General features: G+C 32.7%; 1 protein-coding gene across 1 annotated transcript; it reads left to right on the forward strand.

Moving 5' to 3' along the window:
* The first annotated feature begins 13,448 nt into the window (after positions 1 to 13,448).
* On the forward strand, positions 13,449 to 14,432 carry LOC129918401 (dynein light chain roadblock-type 2). Its single transcript, XM_055998906.1, has 3 exons — positions 13,449 to 13,570; positions 13,638 to 13,716; positions 13,891 to 14,432. Exons 1-3 carry the CDS (start codon positions 13,568 to 13,570, stop codon positions 14,100 to 14,102), a joined length of 294 nt encoding a protein of 97 aa, XP_055854881.1. The 5' UTR covers positions 13,449 to 13,567; the 3' UTR covers positions 14,103 to 14,432.
* Positions 14,433 to 16,499: the final 2,067 nt, after the last annotated feature.

A 16,499-nucleotide genomic window follows, 5' to 3' on the forward strand; every position in this document is an offset into this window, starting at 1 on the left:
TCAACTATAGGAAATCTGTGTATCCTCACACAATGACGCTTTTCTTACGTACGCTTTTTTTGACAAACGTAAGGAAACGTAAGAAAGCGAGCAAAAGTTCAACCAGACTGAACTTTTGCTCGCTTTCTGACATTTAACAGACATAGTTACAGTCACCCACATTATTATTGCGCCAAATGTGAATAAAAAAAAATAAATTATTGCAAAACTATGTGTGTTTTTTAATTTCTCTATATAGATTTTGCACAAAAAAACGACATCGAGATATTTTAAATCAAAACAATTTACGTATTAAAAACAAAAAAAATTTAATGATGTTTTGGACTGAGTTTTATTGTTAAAAACAATATATTTTGATTGGTTTTGTTTTTATAACTATAGGATTAAAGAATAAACAAATTTCTATGCATTTTTTAAACACATTAATATCCTTTTTCATTTTTCCACAATTAAATCAAGATAAAGACTTGGCCCAATAATTTTGTGAGTGACTGTGTTTTTTTTATTTGACAGCAGATTTTATGTTGCAATCAGCTGTTCAAAGTCAAAGTGACAGAAGCGCGCTTTGAGGATTTCTCAACGTAACGCAACGAAGCGACGCCCTAAAGCGTGATTGTGTTTCAGCTTTAAGTTACTCAACCAAAGTTGAAGGTAATATTAATATCTTTTTTTGTGCATTCACTGTTTTTCAGCGAGGACAACACTTTTCAGGTTATGTCGTTTTATTTTTTATTTTTTTTTTCAATTTCCTACAAATATTAATAACAAAAAAAATAATGGTAAAACTTACAATATTGTCGCATAGGTAGTACATATTTTGTTTAAAATCAAACATCCAATCAAAACTTTTTTAATAAATCAATTTTTGTATCATAAGTTTTTGAAAAATTAGTTTTCTAACTTTCTATTTCTTCTAACTAGTGCCATGCAGTATGCATTAAAAAGAACTTAGGCCTTAAAGGCATAAAGTTAAAATTAAAAAAAAAAAAGATTGTTGAACGAATATAAATTAATATAAAATAACCAAAGTTCTGTCCAAAAATTAGAAAAACAAAATAAAGAAGAAAAAATACAAAATGGCTACCTTCAACAGCTTGTTATAACATAAGAACGCCGCAAATAATGTTAATGGTTATGGTCTAAAAATATAGCAATCTAATCTGTACGGAGTTAAAAAAAAATTAAATGCACGACTGGGGTCTCACGTACTTGCTCTTATGGTAAAAGTAAGTTAAAATTTGATATTTTTAAGGAAATTCATAAGTAGTGTTAAAAAAAATAAAATCTATTTTTATAATTAATTAAACACCATTTTAAATGATATTTTACACAAAACCAAGCATGCAATTTGATTTCTTGCATAAAAAGGAATTTTTAGAAAAAAGTTTCGAAAATCGTTAGATAAAGTAAAGATAAAGTTGATATTCCATTTTAAGCAAATATTATTCAACACATAAAACCGAAATTTCAATAAAATTCATCAACCCGTTTTTAAGAAACTTATTTTTCAAAAAAAATTGAAATATTTTTTAAAAATCCAAAAATTTGTTTTTTGAAAAATTAAAAAAAAAATGTTTTACCTTATTATTGTTTTAACGTTTCTGTATAAAAATTTGTGTTTTTTTGTTTATCTATATAAATTTTGTGCAAAAAACCACATCGGGATATTTGAAAACCGTCCAAACATTTGGCACCACTGTCAAAAATGATGTTTATTTTTTTTTGTATTGCCATGGCATCCAAAAACCATTTGTGTGGCCATGGCATCCATGTAGGATAAAATCATTTTCATATTCTAAGCTACATTTTAAGGCCATAACCATTATCACTAGTTGCGTTTCTTGTGTTATAAGCGTTTAAAGGTAGCCATATTGATTTTTTTCGATTTTTTAAAAATCAAACGTGAAAACTTTTTTATTTTTATTTTTTTTTTGAGAGCTTTTTTCAAACCCCATTTTCTCCGCTTTTATTTTTTTGTTAATATTTTTAGATTTCTCTGTATAAAATGCCTATAACACAACAAATAAAGTACCTTGGCACTACTGTTTTTATCGAGACAAAAGGTGTGTTTTTTATTACCACTGGTCTTAACTGGATAAAAAAAACGCCTCGGGGCTTACCGAGAAAAATTGGCAGAACTGTTAAATGTTGCGAAATCAGCTGACACAAAAAAATATATAGTATTTTTCGCTTTTGGGTTTTCTTGTAGTAGGAGATCCCGCCATAGGACGACCTACCCTCATCGTTATACCAGTTGAGAGTTATATTTTCTGAAAGCTAGTGTCTTAGGAAATAAATTGCACATGGGTTGCCAAGCGATATCCTGTCAAGGCATAGGGTTGCCAGGCCTTAGAGTTCATTTTTGCAAATTTTTGAAAATGCGACCCTGCCTAAATGGCAAGCCTAAGAGTTATAAAAAAAATATAATGTCATAGGAAATTTAATTTAATAATTTTGATTTTTAGGATTTTTTAAAATTTGAAGTTTGAGTAGGGTAAACAAAGGCGAATTTAGAAAAAGGGCAAAAATCTATTTTCTAAACAAAACGTGATAGAAATAAAATTGAAATTGGATTCGATAGATATTATAAAAATATAAAAGCCACACATACAACACAAAAATGTAAAAAATCTACAACTCGAGATATAGGTTAGGTTAGGTTAGGTTAATAGGGTGGTGCACAGCTAAGCTGTTGCATACACGGGGGCCTGTTGGTCCATTGTGATACCCTCTTATTTTAAAAATCGCAATGATGTTCCTAAACTGGTCTATCGGTTTACAAAGACTGGCTCATTAACGAACCATCCTGTACTCTCAATAAATTTTCTCATGTTAGCCATTGGTACCTGCGCTAGATCGTCCAGTTCATCCACGAACCTCCTTCCAAAGAAACGAAGTCGGTTTGTTTGGAGGTTTGGACATTCGCAGAGCAGGTGTTTAATGGATTCTATCTCCTCTACATCTTGACAGCTCCTACAGAAATCAGGTGCAAATACACCCATTCTAATAGCCATTGTGCCAATGGCACAATGACCCGTTAGTACACCTATCAAGACTCTAATGTTCTTTTTGCTCAGGGATAATAAATACCGAGTTTCTTTTTCATTGGTTTTGGGCCATAAACTTCTAGAAATAATGCAATCGTCCCTAGTTTTCCAGGTGTTATTGATTTGTTCTCTAGTCAATAGGTCTATTCTCCTTTTGAGCACACCGATAGGGATATCTGGTCCCTTTGCTAATTGGATGCTAATATTCTCATTTGATGCTGAGCCTAACCTAGCTAGTTCATCCACTATTTCATTCCCTTCTATTTTGCTATGTCCAGGAACCCAGCAGAGTTTAACTTGGTTAGTGTAGCAAATACTATTGATTCTTTTCCTGCAGTTTAAAACCGCCTTGGATCTTATTGTCTCACTGTCTAGAGCTTTGATAGCAGCCTGACTGTCCACAAAGAATGTAATCTCCGAGGAGATTAGTTTTTCTTTGAGTACCAATTCTGCCGCTTTCTCTATAGCAAAAATTTCAGCCTGAAAGACACTACAATCGTCTGGGAGTCTGAATGATTCTCTAATATTGAGAGGTTTGCAGAACACCCCAGCTCCTGTTCCTGATTCCATTTTTGAACCATCAGTGTAGAAGGGTATTCCTTGTTTGCTGATAAGCGAATTGTGATCCCATCCTTTTCTTTCTGGTATTAAAATGGAAAATTTTTTATTGAAATCTATCAAGGGTGGAATGTAATCTGTAGTCGCTTCCAATCCAGGAACTGTGTCGTATCTTTGCATGATAGACCCATGACCATAAGTGTTTTGCTTCCAGTAGCCCAGTTCTTTTAATCGAAGTGCGCTTTTGGCTGCCGTGCATCTTATGAACTCGTCCAGGACTGGAAGGTCCAAGATCATTTCTAAACCTGCTTGTGGCGTAGACCTTTGTGCCCCTGTAATCCCTATACACGCTAATCTCTGTACTTTGTTAAGGTTCTTGAGATAGCTTGATTTCTCAACAGCTTCCCACCATACGATCGAACCATAGGTAAGTATGGGGCGAATAATCGCCGTATACATCCATTGGATGACTTGAGGTCGCATACCCCATCGTGCACCAAAGGTTTTTTTGCAAGTGTAGAAAGCGCATAGTGCTTTTTTCATTCTTTCTTCGGTGTTACGTTTCCATGTAAGCTTGGAATCTAGGATTACTCCAAGATATTTAGCTTCTTTGGAAAGTATCAGAGGAATATCATCAAGTTTAGGAGGATTAAAGTCCCCTTGTTTCCTTTTCTTCGTGAACAGAACCAATTCTGTTTTAGTGGGGTTAACCCCAAGACCATTTTGTGCTGCCCAAGAAGATATTTCTTTGAGTGCGCGTTCCATAATGTCTCCGATGGTGGTAAGAAACTTACCTGTTATCAGAACTACTATGTCATCTGCATAAGCTACTATTTTTATACCTTGACTTTTAAGTTTTGTAAGAATTTTGTTAACCACAAGGATCCAAAGGAGAGGCGAAAGAACCCCTCCTTGTGGAGTACCCCTAGTTACTGTTTTCTCTACAGTACTATTTCCCAATTGTGAGTAAATGATTCTGCCATTTAACATTGTATGGATCCAGTCTACTAAAACTGAATCAACTCCAATATCGACTAGACAGTATTTTATTGATTCTGTGTTAACGTTGTTAAACGCTCCTTCAATATCTAAAAATGCTGCTAGTGTATGTTCCTTGTTTTCAAGACTTTTCTCAATATGAGAAACTACCTCGTGCAATGCAGTTTCCACTGACTTGCCTTTAAGGTAAGCGTGTTGGTAGTTGCAAAGGTTGTTAGAATTGAGAAGTTCCCTAATATGCAGATCAATGATTCTTTCCAGTGTCTTAAGGAGAAACGAGGAAAGACTTATTGGTCTATAATCTTTTGCAGTTGAGTGTGTCGGTTTTCCAGCTTTTGGAATAAAGACCACTTTAACTTTTCTCCAACTCATAGGGACGTATCTAAGTTTAATACAACTAGTGAAGATAACCCTAAGCCATGGTGCTATTACATTTAAAGCGTTTTGAAGAAAAGCTGGAATTATCTCATCTGGTCCAGCAGATTTATAGGGTTTAAACGAGTTGATTGCCCAGATAATCTTCTGCTCTGTAATAATCTGTTCTATGTTTAATTCTTGGTGTGTGGATTCAAGCAGGTTCGATTGCTTGGAACCAGGAATATCGGTATTTTTACAGCCAGGGAAGTGTGTTTCCATAAAGAGTTCAAGTGTTTCTTGGCTCGAGTTCGACCATGATCCATCAGGATGCTTAATGTAACCCGGTGTCGTGGGGTTAGAAGCAAGGACTTTACGAAGCCTAGCCGCCTCACTTGTGTTCTCAATGGATTCGCAGTGCCTAGCCCATGAATCCCTTTTAGCCTTCCTCAGTTCTTTGGTATAAAGGTTAAGTTTGGCTCTGTATGAATTCATGTCACTCTCTAATTTACTCATTTTTGCTCTATTGAAAAGTTTTCTGACCTCTGTTCTGTGTTCCTTTAGCTCACTGTTCCACCATGGTGGGTTAGTGGGTTTTGTGCAACGAGATAGGGGACAGTGTTTTTCAAAAGATTTTTTCATTTTACTAGTAAGGATTAGGACGGTATTATCGATGGCTGATGTGTTTACAAGCGTTTTTTCCCTTGGAGGGTCGATATGCTCATTCAGCCATTTTGTATACTCTATCCAATTTGTTCTAGTTGGGTTTCTGTAAGGCTTGATATCTATTAAATTTCTGTCTAGGGTGAAGAGTATTCTAAAGTGATCCGAAAAGGATTCCTCTGGAGAAACTCTCCAATCTCCTATCGAAATTTGCTCATTATTGCTCATAAGAGTCAGATCTAGAATTTCTTCTCTGTTTTTGTTTCGGAATGTTGGGTGATTACCCCTATTACATATCGTCATGTTAGAACAAAGAATGTATTCAAAAATTGACTCACCTCTTTTATTGATGTCATTACCACCCCATTGTGTATGATGGGCGTTGGCATCACATCCCATCACCAAAGGTGTTCCATTTACCGTGGAATAATCCACAAGCTCCCGGACTGTTTTTGATGGTGGGCTCTCCTCCTCGTATGGCATGTACGTCGACGTTAAGATGAAGTTGCCTTCCTTAGATTCAACGCTGATTGCCGCGTTATCATTGTTGCTGTACCTAGATAAAAAGAAAGCGTTAATTGACTTTTTGGTTAAAATACAACTTCTTACTTTACCTACTTCAGACGTGGAATGAAAAAGGTTATAGTATTTTGACCTTAATCCATTTACCTGGTTCTTACAGATCCATGGTTCTTGGATCAAGGCCACATCCACGTTATTTTGAGACATGAAGAGCATTAGGTCGTGAGTCGCTGCTTTAGCGTGATGCAAGTTGATTTGCACCACCAGCAGCTTTTGGCTCCCCTTTGCTTTCATGCCTTCTTACCTTTACGGTGCCAATACCGTACTTCAGCACGTCTCCTTTCGTTTTTAGCAGGAGGTCAGAGTTCTCATCCACCGCGAACAAGAGGTCTTTCCCTACTCCGCTATGGCTCACCTTAGATTTGATGAGCCTCCACTCCCCTACGGGTATTTCTATGTTCTGTCTCTTTAGCAGTTTGATTATGTCCGCATCCTCGTGACATGCAGGAGGTGGGATCCATATGTTGATCTGCTGGCGAAGTGGTATAGCTGTCACGGGAACAATTTCAAGAGACGCCCCTTCCCACAGTTCGCCACATTTGGCGATTATGTTGGAAAGGAAGTCTCTTGTTTTCCGATCACCACAGCAGACCACTTTAACTCCCTTTCGCCATCCAGCGCCGTCGAAGATATAGTTCGCAGGACTATCGTTTTCGGGTAACGCCATCATCGCTTTGAGGATCTCATTTTCCACAAGTAGCCAATGTTCCGCCGAGATTTTCCCATCAGGGTTGTCTCGACTTATTATGGCTGCTTGTAGATCGATCGGGGTAGTGTCGAAGCTGTTGGTTTTCAATTTTTTGACACCGTCAGTATTGGCTGTCTCCTCCGACCTATCTCTTTTTGTTGCTCCAGACTTCGTCCTAGAAGAGTTGCCTACTTGCGTTTTACTGTTTGTAACATTAGAGGGCAGTTTCTTGTTGGTCAACGTCTGATCTTTCTCTGCGCCTTTTCGAGCATTAGAGCTAATACCAGCCTGCTCACAGTCAACCTTTTTAGGGGCCGACCTAGATGTGGCAGCATCAACTCCTTTGCTCTCAGACTTTTTGTTATCTTTTTGCTGAGAGGGGTCTACGGGTGTAGTGGCAATCCCTGCCTTACGTTCGTAGGACCTTATCAGCTTTTTATGCTTTTTAACAAGAGCCTTGTCCCTCGCACTGAGAGTGGAAGGATCTTTGCTTTCAGTGGCTCTCACGAATCTTTTAGAACATCTGTAGCTCCTGCGCTTCCTCGATTCTTGGAGGTGTTCAGCAGACTTAAGCGTAGTGTCTTTTTGACTCGGGTCTTCCAGTAGCTCATCCTCCGTTTGACTACCTATAGAAGGAGGTCCGTTCGGGGATTTCAAACCATCGATAGTTAACCTATCTAGGTCAGGAAGTTGATCTACTGACAAAATGACGGCCTTCTGTCTTTTTAGCTCTTGCTTTTCATTGTTTACAGTTGTCACTGGCGACTTAGCTTCTTGCGAAGCCAAGCCCTCGCCGGCAGCCGTGACTTCTGCCGACACTTGAGTGTATATCCCCACTCGAATTTCATTTTCTTGTAAACTTTTGTTTTCCATGATTTTTTATTTAGATAAACATCCCTGCGTTTTTTTTTGGTTTTCTTGGTTGTAAGGCTCTGCAACTGGATTGTTGGAGAGTCAAACGTAAGCCCCCCCCGCCACGACAAGGCGAAAACCTGGGGGGGAACTCGAGATATAGTCTTTTTAGAGTCATGATACTCCAATTCGATATTTGAGAAATAATTCACCAAAAATCAGTTTTTAATTTTTTTTTAATATTTTTTATTTGATAAGTTAGAAAAAATAAAATAACTTGACACGTATCTGTCAAATTTTTAATTTAACTTACCGTTTTTGCGGGGGGATTTTTTGAAAAAGTCCTTATTTTCATATTTCAATATATTAAAGGAAAAAATCCCGTTATAGGACGACCTATCTACCTCATTATACCAGTTGAAAGCTATATTTTCCTAAGGGTAGTGTCTAAAGAAACAGTTTGCACATGGGTTGCCTGGCGACATCCTGTCAAGGCATAGGGTTGCCACGCTTTAAAGTTCATATTTTGAGTTTTTTTGACAACGCCACCCTGTTTATATGGTAAGTGTTAGAGGTGTAAAAAAAATTTATGTCAGAGAAAATTAAATTTAAAAATTTGAATATTCAGGATTTTTAGAAATTTGACATTTTAGAAGGGGAAACTGAGGTAAATTTAAAAAAAGGTCAAAAAGCTATATCCTTAACAAAGAGTGGTAGAAAAAAGATTGATACTGGAATCGATAGATATTGTTAAATTATATAAGTCACACATACAAACCAAAAATGTAAAAAATCTGCTACTCGAGATATGGACGTTTAAAAGTCAAAACCGTGAAATTCGATGTTTGAGAAATAATTCACCAAAAATCAGCACGAAAGGTATTTGAAATAATGTTTATGTTATTAGAGAGCATAAATAAAATAACTTGACACGTATCTGCCAAATTTTTGATTTGACTTAGTTTTTGGTTCCTGTGTATTTTTGAAGAATAACACCGAAACAGTGAATTGAATTGTAAAAATCTGTAATTCTTCAAAAATACACAGGAACCAAAAACTAAGTCAAATCACAAATTTGGCAGATACGTGTCAAGTTATTTTATTTATGCTCTCTAATAACATAAACATTATTTCAAATACCTTTCGTGCTGATTTTTGGTGAATTATTTCTCAAATATCGAATTGGAGTATCATGACTCTAAAAAGACTATATCTCGAGTTGTAGATTTTTTACATTTTTGTGTTGTATGTGTGGCTTTTATATTTTTATAATATCTATCGAATCCAATTTCAATTTTATTTCTATCACGTTTTGTTTAGAAAATAGATTTTTGCCCTTTTTCTAAATTCACCTTTGTTTACCCTACTCAAACTTCAAATTTTAAAAAATCCTGAAAATCAAAATTTTTAAAATTAAATTTCCTATGACATTATATTTTTTTTATAACTCTTAGGCTTGCCATATAAGCAGGGTCGCATTTTCAAAAATTTGCAAAAATGAACTTTAAGGCCTGGCAACCCTATGCCTTGACAGGATATCGCCAGGCAACCCATGTGCAAACTGTTTCTTTAGACACTACCCTTAGGAAAATATAGCTTTCAACTGGTATAATGAGGTGGATAGGTCGTCCCATGACGGGATTTTTTCCTTTAATATGTTGAAATACGAAAATAAGCACCTTTTCAAAAAATCCCCTCGCAAAAACGGTAAGTTAAATTAAAAATTTGACAGACACGTGTCAAGTTATTTTATTTTTCTTAACTTATCACATAAAAATTATTTAAAAAATCTTTCATTCTGATTTTTGGTGAATTATTTCTCAAATATCGAATTGGAGTATCATGACTCTAAAAAGACTATATCTCGCGTTGTAGATTTTTTACATTTTTTATTTGTATGTGTGGCTTTCATATATTTATAATATCTATCGATTCCAATTTCAATTTTATTTTTATCACGTTTTGTTTAGATAATAGATTTTTGCCCTTTTTCTAAATTCGCCTTTGTTTACCCTACTCAAACTTCAAATTTTAAAAAATCCTGAAAATCAAAATTATTAAATTAAATTTCCTATGACATTATATTTTTTTTATAACTCTTAGGCTTGCCATTTAGGCAGGGTCGCATTTTCAAAAATTTGCAAAAATGAACTTTAAGGCCTGGCAACCCTATGCCTTGACAGGATATCGCTTGGCAACCCATGTGCAATTTATTTCCTAAGACAACTAGCTTTCAGAAAATATAACTCTCAACTGGTATAACGATGAGGGTAGGTCGTCCTATGGCCGGATCTTAGACTATTGTGTGTTTTTGAAAAAAAAAAGTTAAACTAACTATTAAATAAATATTTAAAATAATAATTGTCATTCCAAACATCTGTTTTGATGTCTTTAAACAAATTCTAAACAATTTACGAACAAGTTAATTTGGTAGCACAGATTTAAATCTGTTGAAAAAGTTAAGCCCAGAGCATTCTCCGGGCTAAACAACTAAGCCCAAGTAAAATCTGGATAATTAACTGGATTTTTCCAAAATCTATACAGATAAAGTTTTTGTTGTTTTAAACACGTTAATTAGCTGTGTTTTTTTGTTTATCTATATAGATTTTGTGCAAAAAAACGATATCGAGATTTTTGAAATCCATGCAAACATTTGGCACCACTGTACATATACTTTGGCAGCTGTCTGTCAAAAATGTTGGTTTTGTTTTTTTTTTATTTTAACTCCCAAGTGGGAAGGCCATTACATCCATGTTGGATGCAAACAAAAATTTTCATATGGCCATGGCATCCATGTTGGATTCAAAAAAATTTTTTTTTTCACAAAAAAACCAAAAATGATCTGTATATTCTTAGCTACATTTTAAGACCATGACCATTAACATTAGTTGCGTCGTTCTTGTGTTATAAGCGTTTGAAGGTAGCCATATTGAATTTTTTTTCGATTTTTTAAAAATTAAATGTGAAAACTTTTTTATTTTTATTTCTAATTTTTCGAATAAACTTTGGTAATTTTATATACATAACTGTTCAACAATCTTATCAGGATCCATTTAAGACTTTTATCTGAAAAGTGCATTGCGTATATCTCGAGATATTAACATTTCAATGCAACCATGTCAAACAAATTTTTGATTATTTTTTTCTATGAGAGTTTTTTTCAAACCTCGTTTTCTCCGCTTTTTTGTTTGTTAATATTTTCAGATATTTCTGTATGAACACAACAATTAAACTACCTTGGCACTACTGTTTTTATCGAGAGAAAGTAAAATCTGGATAATTAGGTGTGTTTTTTTTTTTATCTATATATAGATTTTGTGCAAAAAAACGACATCGGGATTTTTGAAATCCATGCAAACATTTGGCACCACTGTACATATACTTTGGCAGCTGTCTGTCAAAAATGTTGCTTTTGTTTTTTTTAAATTTTAACTCCGAAGTGGAAAGGCCATTACATCCATGTTGGATGCAAACAAAAATTTTCATATGGCCATGGCATCCATGTTGGATTCAAAAAAATTGTTTTTTTTACAAAAAACCAAAAATGATCTGTATATTCTTAGCTACATTTTAAGACCATGACCATTAACATTAGTTGCGTCGTTCTTGTGTTATAAGCGTTTGAAGGTAGCCATATTGAATTTTTTTTCGATTTTTTAAAAATCAAATGTGAAAACTTTTTTATTTTTATTTCTAATTTTTCGAAAAAACTTTGTTAATTTTATATACATATCTGTTCAACAATCTTATCAGGATCCATTTAAGACTTTTATCTGAAAAGTGCATTGCGTATATCTCGAGATATTAACATTTCAATGCAACCATGTCAAACAAATTTTTGATTATTTTTTTCTGTGAGAATTTTTTTTTAAACCTCGTTTTCTCCGCTTTTTTTTTTGTTAATATTTTCAGAGATTTTTGTATGAACACAACAAATAAAGTACCTTGGCACTACTGTTTTTATCGAGAGAAAGTAAAATCTGGATAATTATCTGGATTTTTCAAAAATCTATACAGATAAAGTTTTTGTTGTTTTTAACACGTAAATTGTTTTGATTTCAAAAATCTCGATGTCGTTTTTTTGCACAAAATCTATATAGATAAACAAAAAAACACACCTATTATCTGGATTTTTCAAAAATCTATACAGATAAAGTTTTTGTTGTTTTTAACACGTAAATTGTTTCGATTTCAAAAATCTCGATGTCGTTTTTTTGCACAAAATCTATACAAAATCCCACATTCACCGCCCCAAATGAAAACCATGAATTCCTGAGCTCATTTTAAGTCGAAAAACTTAAGAGGTAATTTTTTCGTTTTCGTCCCGTTTTCGAGTAACCACGGTTTTTATAATTTTTGCTCTCTTGTCCTTTAACTGGCCTTATCTTTGCCAAACTACGTTTTCTTCGAAAGATTTTTTTTACAACCAATCAAGAATTTATTACAGTTTTAGTTTGTCTCAAAACATTTTTTTCTGCGGACAACCGTTTCTCCACAATTTTGCATCAAACACAATTTTCCTCGTTTTTTAAGTTGTTTTTTACACTTTCATATCATTTAAGTCAAAAAAACACGTTAATGAGTATTAATTTTGTGTGCTTTTCATTAAAGCCCAGTTTATTTTCATAAAGAAAATAAGTTTTATTTCATAAAAAAGGCTACTGAAAGTAATTAAAAAAAATAAACAAACTGAGTGAATTAAAAAAAAAATAATTTTTAAATACAAAATTAATTTAAATGAATTAAAACTTTTTCTGAGCTTTATCTATTTGTTCTTTTCTTAACCACAGTAGCTCAGAAAAAAGTTTTTAATTCAATTAAATTAATTTTTTATTTAAAAATTATTTCTATTTTCATTCACTCAGTTTGTTTATTTTTTTTTAATTACTTTGAGTAGCCTTTTTTATGAAATAAAACTTAATTTTTTATGAAAATAAACTGGGCTTTAATAAAAAGCACATAAAATTTATACTCATTAACGTGTTTTTTTGACTTAAATGATAAGAAAGTGTAAAAAACAACTTAAAAAACGAAGAAAATTGTGTTTGATGCAAAATTGCGGAGAAACGGTTGTCCGCAGAAAAAAAGTTTTGAGACAAACTAAAACTGTAATAAATTCTTGATTGGCTGTAAAAAAATCTTTCAAATCAAACGTAGTTTGGCAAAGATAAAGCCAGATAAGGTAAAAGAGAACAAAAATCATAAAAACCGTGGTAACTCGAAAACGGGACGAAAACGAGAAAATTACATCTTAAGTTTTTCGACTTAAAATGACCTCAGGAATAGATCGTTTTTCGTTTGGGGCGGTGACTGTGGGACACCCTGTATAGATAAACAAAAAAAAAAAACACACCTAATAAAATAAATCACCTACAATATATCTGGGACGTAATAAGGTAAGTTTTCACCAAATTTCGTAGAAATTTTATTTTTTTGAAAAAGATACAAATGTTTTTCATACAATTTTATTCGGGTTTACAAAAAGACACAATTACAAAAATAGATTTCATCTTCCTTTTCCCAGGAAAATTCTGGGAATTTTACACAAAAAGCTCCAAAGAAAATGGAGATGTTTATCATGACATGATCCAAGTTTAAAAAAAAACTTGTGTTAAAAAAATCGTTCAATGTAAATGCTGATTATCATAAAGTATCAGCCTGGCATCACTTTTACTCGTTACATTTCAACGAATGACATCATAATTTTTTTGACATTTTGCTTTGCCTTTATAATTTGGCAGCTGTCAAAAAATAAAAACTGGGTTGGTTGATTCGTCAGCGACAAAATAAAATTCGTGTTTTTAATAAATTATTTCAATAAAAAATGGTAATTATTAATTATTATTTCCAATGCAAAATTAAAACTATCTATAATTGAAAATAATTCTTTTCAGTCGCAAGAAGTAGAAGAAACATTAAAGCGCCTTCAATCACATAAGGGTGTTGTCGGAACAATTGTTGTGAATAACGAAGGTGGGTGTTGTTAAATTTTATTTTTTTGTTTCATAGAGAAAAAAAAATATATTTCATTTTTTTTTTGTTTGTGAAACATTTCAAATTTCACAAAGAAAAATAATTAAAAATTGATAAATTGACAAAACAAATGCGTCGCTAAGGAACAATCTTTTTTTTTTCTTGCCAAAATAGGAATCCCTGTAAAGAGTACTCTGGATAACACAACAACCGTTCAATATGCTGGTTTAATGAGTCAACTTGCAGACAAAGCACGTAGCGTTGTTCGCGATTTGGATCCCTCAAATGATCTAACATTCCTGCGTGTCCGTTCCAAGAAGCACGAAATAATGGTTGCACCCGATAAGGACTTTATATTGATTGTCATTCAAAATCCAACTGATTAAACAAAAAAACATGTTCAATTTATATTAGGTTTGATTCTTGGTTTGGTAATTCATTGATTTCAAGTTTTGTTATATTCTCGACTCCACAAGAGCTCCATTAGCTCATGCCAAGTCGAAGAAAATAGCTAAAATCTGCCTGAATGTGCTCTTTTTTCTCTTTTTTTTTTTACTTAAATTGCATTGATGTTTTGAAAACAAAATTATAATCGTTGCATCTAATTTTATTTATAACAAAAAAATACTGTAGAATTTCATATATATATTAAATAAAATAAACAAAAAAAAATTTATTACGATTCCACAGAGTGAAATTGTTAAGAAAAATTCAAATGAAGTTTCTATTTCTATCTATAAAACCAGTGTAACTTTAATATCTTATGCTTTACATGTAGATACGAATACGACCGAAAAGGGATGTTGGATTCAACATCAAAGTGCATGCGGCAAGGTTTTGTATATTATGTATATATATTTAGTTATCAATAACATTTAGGTATTTACTTCGAGAGAAAGCATTTCTTTCTGGATCAGCGACCCTCATTCGGTTTTGGGTGGAGGATGTATATGAAGTTGTACCTTATGTAAAGAAACTTCTGTTGTAACTGAAAATAATATCGAACATGCGTTACCTATATACATTTCACAATTCAAATCACTCATGATTCGAGTGGAAACGTAATGCAGCTGCTGCTGTTCAATTTGCAGGGGTAGTCAAACTATTTTTTTCGTAGGTTTTGGTACGCATATGTAGGATGAATTTTTGTTGAAAGCAAATGTAGCAGCAATGATTTACGATTAAATCTTAAATAATATATAGAATGTAATCCGTAGGCCAACTTAAGTATACTTAATTTTTTTTTAAGTTTTAAAGATTAAAATTCAATTGAAGATTTATATTCCAGCACTTAGAGATTTCCGCGTGAACAAGACTCCCTAAAAAATTTAGCATTTCACTTTTTTACTATTATGAGTCTCGAACTATTTTTAAGTTTAAAAAAGATATCCGAAACCAGTTTATCCGAAAATGAAACAAAATTTATGAGGGTTAAACTCACAATTACCACTATTACGTATGTCGTTTGTACTAAAACGACTTGCTTCTCCTCCTATGACACAATAAATGCTTTAGTAAAACCTCAATTTTATATATCAGAGCAAGTTGTTTTAGTACAATTATTGAGATACGTAACAGGGTGAACATCTTTAAAAATACAGTTGCACAAAAATTTTTCGGTCGAAAAGTTTTCTTTTTTTAATATTCCCACGCCTTATCCTCCCATATATTTCATGTTAAATGTTCAAAAAGTGTCAAAATTTTAAAACAAAAACGTTTTTTTTTTCCAAATGAAACCTACAATATGGCTGGATATTTGTTGTTTTTAAGTTTTATACCTACCTATATTTTTTGTTTATTTTTTTTGCGCCCAATTATCAGTTTTAGCATTGCCGTAGCTAACTTTTAGTCTAGGATAGGGCCATGACTCCCCTCTCATTGAACTTGTTCGCTTTATTAAAAAAAAAATAATAATAAGGAATTTAAAAAAAGTTTCAAATTTATAGATGTTTCAAATAACACCAACATACATAATTCTCATAAAACCACTCCAAACTTTTTTTTTTAATAGTTTACTTGAAAGAAATTCAGAAATTGGGAAATAATCCCTTATGATTACATTCATAGAATTGACTTGTAGTATACACTGCGATTTTGTAAGTTTGACCTTTTATTTTTTATACACACATAAACAAGCATTAAATAACAAAAAAAAGTTATCTTACATTTTAACCTAAAATTATTCTAGATATCTAGATTATAAGAGATTTTAAAGAATGTTTTGACTAACATGAGAATTGAAAAAAGTTTAAGCATATTATTAAATACGAATCACTAGAAAAATTTGTCGAAGTTATTGTGTATAAATATGGTGACCATTCGTCCCGGTTTACCCGGGACTGTGCCGTATTTCTATAGATTGTCCCGGGTTTTTATCGAAGAAACCCGGAACGTAAAAGTGTTCAAAACTTTTAAGGACATGTTAAATGTTGAATTAAACACTAGACAGTTCCAAAATCATTTAAAATAAAATAAATAACTTTTATAAATGTAATAATAACATGAAGTAAATGAATCTTTGAATTGAATTGAATCATTTAAAATAAAATTAAAATTAAAAAAAAAGCTCTCCCGATTTTGATTTAAAAAAATATTTTTTTAAACAGTTATTTCTGATTTCCTCGTAAACAACTTAAATGAGTTCAACTATAACATTCCCATAAAATCGTTTAAGAAATATTGATATCAAAATTAAGGAAAATTTAAAACTCATTTTAAACATTTTTTTTTTTTTTTTTTTTGAAAAATCAATCTTTTCAGAACGATTCAACAATTTTTTTTCT

Source organism: Episyrphus balteatus, chromosome 4 (assembly GCF_945859705.1).
Source record: "Episyrphus balteatus chromosome 4, idEpiBalt1.1, whole genome shotgun sequence".
In the NCBI taxonomy this organism is placed as follows: Eukaryota; Metazoa; Arthropoda; class Insecta; order Diptera; family Syrphidae; genus Episyrphus; species Episyrphus balteatus.